The sequence below is a fragment of the Molossus molossus genome, unplaced genomic scaffold, assembly GCF_014108415.1.
Source record: "Molossus molossus isolate mMolMol1 unplaced genomic scaffold, mMolMol1.p scaffold_m16_p_20, whole genome shotgun sequence".
Taxonomy (NCBI): domain Eukaryota; kingdom Metazoa; phylum Chordata; class Mammalia; order Chiroptera; family Molossidae; genus Molossus; species Molossus molossus.
In genome coordinates this window covers 33,064,883-33,075,849 of record NW_023425356.1, presented here as the reverse complement: position 1 = coordinate 33,075,849, position 10,967 = coordinate 33,064,883, and the positions used below count along the sequence as shown (strand labels likewise).

The window sequence follows — 10,967 nt, the reverse complement described above, 5'->3', positions numbered from 1 at the left end:
CCAGGAATCGAACCCAAGACCCTTCTGTCTATGGGCCAGCACTCTAACCACTGAGCAACACTGGCAAGGGCTATATTTCTTTTTATTTCCCTACATTGAAGGAAATGAACTTGGGTTGTTTTTGAATTAGATTTGCTAGAGATTATTTACATCTTTTCAATTTAGGTCTCTGAGTTACCGAGCACCACCAACCCTCTGGCTTGTGATTGTGTGTGGGTTCTTGTGACAACTCTCACCTATTTGTTACAAAGTGTATTTGTTCCAAAGCTGCCACCACGGGGGCACCTGAGGATGGTTAGAGTTGGTGGCAGATTTCCTTTATCTTCCGTGCTATTCTCAGTGGCAATCAGAACACTTACCCTCTCCCTCCTCTGGCCTGTGTGTAAGGCAGTTCTCTAGGGGTGACCAGACTGTTGCTCCACAAGGCCAAGAGACTCATCCTCTCATTACTCTCTCTTGCCTCCAACCCATGCAGAGATGTCATGCTGTTCTTGATCAGTTATAGGCCATGCTGGATGGGCATTCTTTGTGGAAATGGCTGCCTTTTCACTTCATGGCAGGGCCTCCTGCCTGTTCTCCCAGCTGGTGGCAATATGTGACAGTCAGGAATGCAGATATTGAAAAAGTTTCCATTTTAAGAATGTAGTGATTATGGCCTATGACCAGAAAATGAATTATTATTCATCATTTCCTGCCTGGATAACACTTACATGTGTGGTCATCATCAAAGAAGCACAGTAACAACCTTTGACAGTCACTGAAAGCCAGCTTCCACAGGTGGCACAATGGATGATCAACTTAATGAGTAGTGATATAATTAACAATGAACAAATGGTATTAGGGAAACACGGGGAAAAAAGATCTATATCAATATAAACAGATTCTAAAAAGTCATGATATTGTGAATAGTAACAGAATTTCCATCTTTTTCTGACACTTGGAGATATAAAATTACCCAGGAATAGCACATTGGACACATTTCTACAATTTTTACAAAAATGTGGAGGATCTAGGAGTTGAACAGATAGAGATGGTGCCTGGACACTAAAAAACTTTTATATGCTCCAGAGAACAAACTTATGAGGTAGACATGATCATCCCCATTTTACAGATGAGGACATTACGGCATATGTTTAAATAACTTGAAAGAATGGTAGAAACAGTATTCAAACATAATAACTGTAGTTCTAGAAAGTACTTAGATAAAAAAAAATCAATCTCAAATGTTACATCCGTATGATTTTATCATATAACACTCTTGAAATGACAAAATTATAGATTGAAAAACATTATGGTTGCCAGGGTCGGGAATGAGGGGGCAGGGAGTGGGTGTGGTTATAAAAGAGCATCAGGAGGGATCACTGTGGTGATGAAACTACTGTATCTTGACTGTGGTCTTGGAGGAGAGAACCTACAGGTGATAAAGTTGCACAGAGCTAAATAAACATGCACACAAATAAGTACAAATAAAACAGAGTTCTGAATAAGGTGTGCAGATTATATGTCAATATCTTGGTTGTGATATTTTCACAATGTGTTATTTACTATTTTTTACATTAAAACATTTTTTTTTCTCTTTATTGACTTTTAGAGAGGGGAAGGGAGATGGAGAGGGAGATAGAAACATCGATGAGACAGAACATTGACTGGCCGCCTCCTGCATGCCCCCTAATGGGGTTTGGGCCCACAACCTGGGCATGTGACCGGGAATCGAACCAGTGACCTTTTGGTGCATGGGTCGACACCCAGCCACTGAGCCACACCAGCTGAGCTATTTATTATTTTTCAAATGCAATTTTTTTAAAAAAATATATTTTACAATATACAATTTTTCTACAATTTTACAATGTACAATCATACATTAGTTCTGCAAGATGTGACCACTGGAGTAAAATGGTTAAAGGGAACATGAAATATCCCTGGGTTGTTTCTTAGAATAACTTGTAAATCTACAACTATCTCAAAATAAAAACTTTAATTTTAAAAACACAATATTTGTAAAAGATGTACATGTGTGACCTATCAATTTTAGAATTTATCTAAAAGAACACTGGCTATGTTGTAATGTAATATGCAGAATTTGTTGTTGTTCCAATTTATCCAGCAACTTTTATAAATGTATTTAGGTTTTATATATGCTTTGAACTTCAACTAAAAAGTATAGATAAAAATTTGAATATCATTAACTGTATTTTAGCTTTCAGAAAATAGTGCTCAGAAATTTAGAAAGAGCCCAGCTGGTGTGGCTCAGTGGTTGAGCGCTGACCCATGCACCCGAGAGGTCACCGGTTCCTTTCCTGGCCAGGGCACATGCCCCAGGTTGCTGGTTTGATCCCCAGTGGTCGGGCATGCAGGAGGTAGCTGATTGATGTTCTTTCTCATTGATGTTTGTTTCTCTCTCTCCATCTCCCTTCCTCTCTCTCTAAAATCAAAATAAAGAAATATTTTTTTAAAAAATTTAGAAAGAGAAGTTTCTTCTTCTTGCTAGCAGAAAAAATAGACTATCTTTTTTTTAAAAAAGCAAATTACAAGTGAAAAATGTGAAAAAAATGTAATGTCACAAGTGATAGCCAATAAAAATTATTAAATTATTTTTAATAAAATACTATGATTGAGACATCAAAATAAATATATTTAGGAAATTAATGAACAATAAACATTCATTAATAACTAAATAAAAACAGGCAGATATGAATCACAAACTGTCATATAAAATTACTAGAAATCTTGGAAATGAACAATGTTATTTCAAATTGCAGTCTCAATGAACAGTATTACCTCTATAGTGGACACAATTTAAGAGGAAAATAAGTGGATTGGAAGGCAAATGTCATAGGAAAGAGAAAGAAACAGATTAAAATAAAAACTGTGCACCCAGTTGGTATAAGTCAGTGGTTGAGCGTAGACCCATGCACGAAGAGGTTGCCGGTTCAATTCCTGGTTAGAGCACATGCCCAGGTTGTGGGCCCAATCCCCAGTAGGGGGCATGCAGGAGGTGGCCAATCACTGTTCTCTCTCCCTCTCCCTTCCTCGCTCTCTCAAATCAATGAAGAAAAAAATATATATATTAAAAAAACAAAAACACGAAAAAACTGTTGAAATGCATGAAACATTGGATTAGCCACATTTCCATGCACAAAATAAAAATCCCTCTGTGTTTCTTTAAAAGTAAGAGCTAGAAGTCAGAAACATTTTTTAAACTCTTACTGCAAGGCCATATCTTGGAAGTCATGATATGGAGGTCAGGAAGCAGCTGCTGTTACAATTGCTCTATCTTCCACAACAGATTTTTATTCCCATGCAGTTGATGACTAGATAAAGTTGTTTTTAAAATTTCATTTTCTAATTGTTCCTTGCTGGTACATAAAATTGCATACATCACAATTGTTGTATGTATATTAACATTGTATCCTGAGACCTACTAAGTATGCTCACTTCTAGTAGATTCTTTTCTATATACATGGTCATGTCATCTGCCAATAAAAACAATTTTACTTTTGTCTTTGCAATTAATTGACTTTCATTTCTTTCTCTTGCTGATTGCACTGGCTTAAACCTCCAGTAAAATGTTGACAAGAAGTGGTAGAGTAGATATTCATGCCTTTTACACCCTCCCCCCCCACCTTAGGTAGAAAGAGTTGAATCTTTCACTGCTGAGTAAAGAAAGCTGTAGGTTTATTGAAGATGTCCTTAATTAGATAAAGAAAATTTCCCTCTATTCTGCGTTTACTAAGGGATTTTATTATGAATTGGTGTTGAACTTGAACAAACACTTTATCTGCATCTATTAAAGTGACTATATGGTTTTCTTCATTCTAGGAATATGAAGAATTGCACTGATTGTTTTTTGGATGTTAAAGCAATCATTTACTCCTGGGATAAACTTCATTTGATCACAATGTACCATATTCTTTTATATACTTCAGGGTTTATTATGTTAACATTTTGTTAAGGACATTTGTCTCTATGTTCACAAGGGACATTGGTTTGCAATTCTCTTCTTTTGTGATGTCTTTGGTTTCATTCAATAAATTTGGAAATATTCTATTTTTATTTTCTAAAAGTTTGTGTAAGATTGGTATTATTGCCTGGCTGGTGTGGCTCAGTGGCTGAGCGTTGACCCATGCAGCAAGAGGTTGCTGGTTCGATTCCTGGTCAGGGCAAATGCCCAGGTTGCAGGCTTGGTCCTCAGTAGAGGGTGTGCAGGAGGTGGCCAGTCGTTTCTCTCTCCATTGAGGTTTCTCTCTCTCTCTCCCTTTAAAAAAAAAATTGGTATTATTTCTTCTTTAAATGTTTGCATTTACCAGTGAAGCTATCTGGGCATGAAGTTTTCTATTTGGAAACATTTTTAATTAAAAATTCAATGTTTTGAATTAATATAGTGATATTCAATTAATTTGTTAATTTCATTCAATTTGTTGAATTTATTGGTATAAAATTGGTATTCTCTTATTTCTCTTTAATGGTCAGACTCTATATTAAGTGATGTATTACTGATACTGGTAATTTTTGTCATATTTATTTATTTATTTATTTAATCCTCACCCAAGGACATTTTTGCATTTATCTTGAGATAGGGCGGGAGGAAGAGAGAGAGAAACATCGATGTGAAAGAGATACATTGACTAGTTGCCACCCACATGACCCCAAATAGGGCTGGGGCCAAACTGCAACCGAGGTATGTGCCCTTAGCGGGAACCGAACCCAGGCCTCTCTGGTATGTGAGCCAATGCTCTAACTACTGAGCCAAACTGGCCAGGGCTCTCTTTATTCTTTATAGTATAAATGGAAAGTTATCAATTTTATTAATTTTTTTAAAAACATCTAACTCTTGCCTGGCCAGTGTGGCTCAGTGGTTGAGCATCGATTCATACATCAGAAGGTTACTAGTTTGTACCTCACTGAAAAAATAGAAAAAATAATGAAGAAAATTTCCAAAAGCTGCCATCATGACATCCCTCACCCATTGTGTTCTTAGAAGCTGCTACCTTTCTCCCTGTTACCTATGGGTGATCTACCTTATATAAAGCCAATTTTTTCCACTTGTGCCCTAAAAAGAACTAAAACTTACTGAGGACTTTCTATGTGGCTGGCACTATTCTAAGCACTTTATGCTTATTAATTCTCATAAAAATCCTATGTATCCTGACTTTACAAATGGAACACCACTTTCTAGATAGATAACTAAGGTACATAGATATGGAGCTTTCTTAGAGTCACACAGCTTTTACGTGGTGGGACTCCATTTGGAGCCTAGGTAGTCTGTCTCTGGAATCTAGGCTCTAAATCTTAAACTCTACTGTTTTCAGGACGGAGTCAATTCCCTTTCACCTCCTTAGGGCCTTTAGAAATTTCCTCCTTGCTGCCCTGAATCATATCCATCAGCAAACAACATGTTATAATTTCCCCATATTTAAAATAAAACCTCTCTTGATCCCACATTGCCTGTCAGCAAACATCCTATTTCTCTGCTCCGACTTTTTTGCAAGACTTTTCAAGAGTTGTCTGTATTCACCAATATTGGTTATCTCCAATTTCTGGCCTCTCAGTCTCTGTTTCAGCCTCTCAGGGTAGGATTTTCACCGCAACCAGTTTACTGAAAGAACTTTGGTCAAGGCCACCACTGAATTCCCTTTTGCAAATCCTAATGCTGAAACTTACTCATTTTGCTTTCTTTACTTGTGTTCCTTAGCATGTTCTCCTATTGATGAGTCCCAATTATTATTGCAAGCCTAGACACCTCCTCTGAGCTCCAGATTTGTATTTCTGATGACTTATACAACATCTCCACTTCGGTGTCTAAAAGGCATCTCAAACTTATCATGTCTAAAACTAAACTCCTGATTTTTCTGAAACAAAAGTCTTCCTCAGCTCAGTAAACAGCAACCTCCCTCTTTCTGTTGTTCAGGCTAAAAATCTTGGTGTCATCCTTAACTCTTTCTTTTTAACAGCATAGTGAATTCCTTAACATATCCCAACTTCAAACTACAACTATAACACTACACTGCCCATCACTCACTTCTGGGTCCTTACCTCCTTAACCCAGAAACTGTCAGGATGCCTGGCTTGGGGAATTAAAGGTTGCTAGCAACATTGGTCTTCTTTGCTGTCCACAGGAAATCTGTTCTCTTCCTGGTTCTGCTTTTGCCTCCTTCCCACAGCTCAGTCCGTGATGAGAGTTTAGGGTTTCAGAGAAAGGCAAGGAACAGAATTGTTTGGCAGTTCCACTTCCATCCAGTCCTGATGTTCCTCTGTGATGAGGAAGACCAAAAGTTGGCAGTACTTGTTTAGAATTAGGAGAGGGAGAACTATACAGAAGGCATTTAATATTTAGGTAAATTATCCTACAGAGGGGAAGAACAGTTGCTCTTTTTAAAGTGTGTATGGGAAACTTGAGATGGAAGTAGTGGCAACAGGAGGCAAAGACACCCCCACCCGCCCCACAGAGTCTCAACATTGAGGCATATGGAGTATGGAAGTGAGCCAGCCACCACTGGAGTACTGGAGTAGGCTACAAAGGAAGCATTTTCTTCAGGGAAGTGTCTGTTTTTAATTTTGGCAAAGGGGGTGGAGGGAGCACTCAAGATGGGTGGGTATAAAATCAGGCATTTCCACTTTGGGCACAGACCAAAAATACAGAGCTTGGGTGTAATAAGACAAAAACTATTGCTGTTCAAGTATGCTAAGAATTTGAATAGTGAGAGTTAGTGGGTTAAATAATATAAAACACAAATTTCTGTGGTAAGCAAGTATAAATTTTTTTTTTTTTTTTACAACAAATAAGCATCAGTCTCAAGAGTAAAGGCCATATAATCCTTGCAACCAAAGTACAATCATTCTTATAAGAGAACTTACCTTGGGAAAAATAAAATTATTCAACTTCGTGATAGTAGTCTACAAAGTAATTACAAATCCTACAAGAACGCTCTATTTTCTTCAACATGTCCTACTGTTTATACTATTATTTTAAGAAAACTGATTGTTAAATATTTCTTCAGCTTTCACCTTTATCTAAGTAATATTAAAATATAAAGGTTAACTCAATGTACTGTATTTTCTAAGTTCAGTAGTTCCCAATACCTAAAATTCTAGCTGTTATAAACCCGTGCCCCATATGTGTAATCAATGGACCGACTACAGTGCTGCGGTGGTGGTGGTGGGGATCGGGAGGAGTGTGACTAGGGGGGAAAAAGGAGAAACATCTGTAACAAAAATAAATTAATAAAAATTGCAAAAGAAAAATAAATAAACCTGTACCCATCATTTCTAACTTTTAATCAGGGTACAATAAAATATTTATAATTTTTATTTTTACACTAAAAAGAAGACACACTGTAATCCTTTCTCCAAGACTTTTCCACCTTGAGCATGTGAAGCTCTTTGCAGTCCCCCATTCTGCCATGTGTACCTCATCTACCTGTCCTTTCTTAGTTCATATCCTGTCTTAAACACCTCCCTGCCCAACATTCATCCACTTAGTAAAGACCGTTGAGGCATCCTCTGTAATCTGTACATGTGACCACCAAAATATTTATAACTTTACATTCTTTCTCTCAAGAAGTATATAATGTTGGTCTTTCTGTGGTAGAATATGAGCAACTTGAGGGCAGACACTGTGTTGTTGTCATCTTGGTAACCTCAGCAACTAGCATAGGGTAACCTGCACATAGGAGGCTCTTGGGTATTTTTCTGAATAACTGAATCAGTGTTGCCCTTGCTACTATTCCAGAAGGCACCAGACTGTCACAGACTAGGCAGAGAAGACTCTCCAAGTTAACAAATAAATGAATTAATAATTAGTAGGTGGACGTGTAACAAATCACAGAACTTTTAGGGGAGTTAAAAGAATGTCCTAATGTTAGAAACTATTAGAAAATTATTGTTAATCTTGATAGTTGTACTAATTGTGGTTAAGTAGAAAACAATATCCTTATTGTTAGAGATACAATTGAAGTATTTACAGTGAATTGCCATGAGGCATATGGCATTTACTTTAAAATACTTCAACAAAAAAGTAGATGAGGTAATGTGACAAATAATCATTGTTAGCTTTAGTTATGTGCATATTCTGGTCTATTCCAACACTTAATATGTAACTGGCATAATGACAAGAATACATTAAGGATCTAGAAATTAATGTGATTACCATTAGGTAAATCAGTGACAAGTGATATAGTACTCTGAGATGGTATGATATGCTGATGAAAGTACAATATAGTATAATTTAAAAGTAACCAAAATGTTTTACCAAACATTTAGGATAACCGAAAGGATATCATTCTAAACTTCTAATGGGAAGTAGAAAGGGAATATTTTATTTAGAAATAAATTATTTATATTTAAGAAAGTAAATTTCAAATACTACATCAGACAAAAATATGATCAATTATTTATTTAATTTAGGGAAAATAATTTTTTCTTTATATAGCTTCTCAACTTTTCTTGTTATACATGTAAAACCAATGTGTTCACTGATGTAAATAAATAATCTTAATACTACAAAAATTAACATTTACAATTTAGAATCACTTCATAAATATAGAACCTTTTCTTATATTAATCTTGTAATATCTGTAGATAAATTTTAAAGACATTAAGTTAATAAAAAGACACCTTTATTCATTCACACTTTCACAGGATTATTTTACAAAAAAAAAAAAAGATTGTCCTAAGAACAAAATTAAAATGGTCATTGATTCATCTTACAAATAAGGGGCTAACTTCTTGTTAATTATCTGTACTTATGTGACAAAGAGAGAATTATTCTTTCATTCTACACTTCTCCCTTGCCACCAACTAACCCAAGAAACTCGACACTCTGGGTTATTAACGTGCTTTTCATTTAAAATATTTTGCCAACCCATTCAAACTTATTTTAGTGAAATAAGGAAAGATAAAAATGTCTCAGAGTCAAGAAGGGTAATTTTATAACGTGGTTCATCTTTCAAGCAATTTTGCTCAGAAGAGACTGGGCAATATCTTTTTGGTTTGCTTTCGATATCCAAGTAAGATTTTTCATTTTTAATATTTTTGTAAGTAAAGATAACATTACAAACCTAATGGAAATAATCACATTTTCGTTTCTTCATTCTCACCTTCTAAGCATGAACCAATCTCTACACTTCCCTATACTTTCGGAAAAGTAATCACTCTCAGGCTTGTGAGTTGTTCTATTTTCAAGAGGCTTAGAAGTGTTGAGAATGTGATTCCAGGACAGATTCATTTCTTCTTACTTCATTGACATACTTATGCACTTTAAAGACACCGATAACATGCAAAATGAAGACTACTACTGCATCTATTGTGTCCACGCTTCCAGAAACTTATAAGAAGCTAGAAATATTCTGTGTACTTGTGTGCACTTTCTTCTTATCTCTTCTTTGGCTAAATCAGGTAGCCATGGCTACTAGCGCCATAAGCAAAACTGTCAATGTTATAAATGTGTGTCCTGAAAGTTAAAAAAAAAAAAAAAAAGTTAAAATCAAAATAATTTTATTTCTAGTGATAAACATGAGGTTTTAAGTCACTATGTGATAAACCATGAAGAAGAATTAGTTGGTTAATTTGGGTATCAAACAAAACACATGAAAAATTAGCCAGTTATACAGTATAGATAACGTTACCCAGTGTCGAGTTAGTTTAGTAACAATGGCAACACCAACAGAAATTGTTTTTGAGATTAAGTGGTTAAGGTAGAATCAATGAAGACACTTTCAGATTGAAAGACAATCCTGTTGATGACTACATGTGAAATAGAGGAAAGTTTTGTCAAAGAAAAAGACACCTGGAAAGATTCACAGACACGTTTATATGAAGTTATTTTTGTGTACTAATTTAGCGCAACAACATAAAAGAGACATCTTCTAAGACCCACAAACAAGATACCTTACATCAAATTTTAATATTTCCTAACACTGGAAACTCTAAAAGTCATCAAGCCAAATGGAGAACAAATGCAATATAAGCCAATCATCTCATGATGCAAATAGTCATAATAAAGGCATTTTTCTTTGTAAGCCCTAATATATCAACCTTTTGTTTTTCCCCCCAAATATTTTGCCATTGCTAGCATCTAATCATTACAATAATCTGAGTGCAAAACAGGATGAGATGATGAGCATATTGCTGGAGTGTCGAGGACGAACGACATGCCATACTGATGAGAGATTCAATGTTAGTTATTCACCCCACGAAGACAATAGCTGTGACAATAACAGAGGTTTAAGCCTCTATTATCCTTGAATGTCTCAAGTAAATCCTGAGCCAACAGTATTAATGAATATTTTGCAAGAAATGTGATTTTATAGAACTGTATACCTCTTATAATTTACCAGGTCGTACTTCTGAGGCATCGTCAGTCTCAGTTAAATCATGAAACATAACATTGAGTGCTTTGTGGTTCTCATGAGTGTAGTAAGAGCTGAACAGTAAAGAGGAAAAACACTAATTAAATTGTATAATTTTAATTTGAGTCAAAAAGTAATACCAGCAGTTGCTTACAATGACATCCTTTTCATAAACTAAAATGTATCACGCAAACCCAACACTTCTAAAAGAAGTACATCCTCTGATAGGCAAACACAAAGGGTCACCAGGTGAAGGTATATTATCACCTTCATACTTACTAACTCTTCCCCCGTCCTCATTAAGGTCAAATTTTTAATTAAATTGATATGAAAGTTTTTTTTCAAAAATGATATGAAATCAGGAGAATAACCAGGAGTGTATAACGTTAGCTCTTACCTTCAATAGCTTTTACTTCTCAAATAAGGCAAGTGGAGTGTTTTTAAAGGCACATGAAAAAAGGCAAATACTTCCTTAGGGGTTTTTGCCTGAATTTCCTCTTATTCAGAAATAGAGGGATTAGGTTTGCTGTAAAACCCCAGTAAAACTCAAAACAAATATTCCCTTCTTCTATGGTTCAGCACTTTTCATCCTATTAAAAATATGGCAAATTATTTTACCAA

The 10,967-nt window shown here is 35.6% G+C and overlaps 1 protein-coding gene across 8 annotated transcripts in view; it reads right to left on the bottom strand.

Annotated features, from left to right (window-relative positions):
• Positions 1-361: 361 nt before the first annotated feature.
• Positions 362-10,967, bottom strand: part of CD55 (CD55 molecule (Cromer blood group)) — a 56,562-nt gene continuing 45,956 nt past the window's right edge. For 4 of the 8 annotated variants that reach the window (XM_036272663.1, XM_036272668.1, XM_036272664.1 and 1 more), the window contains 2 exons: positions 10,318-10,420; positions 9,340-9,448 (listed from right to left, as the gene is read on the bottom strand). In XM_036272663.1, the coding sequence (XP_036128556.1) occupies positions 10,321-10,420 (100 nt within the window). In that variant the 3' untranslated portion in view covers positions 9,340-9,448; positions 10,318-10,320. Of the gene's footprint in view, positions 583-6,033; positions 6,252-8,637; positions 9,449-10,317; positions 10,421-10,747; positions 10,937-10,967 lie in introns of those variants that run through there. The other 4 variants (XR_004960937.1, XM_036272666.1, XM_036272669.1 and 1 more) reach the window with 4 other exon arrangements.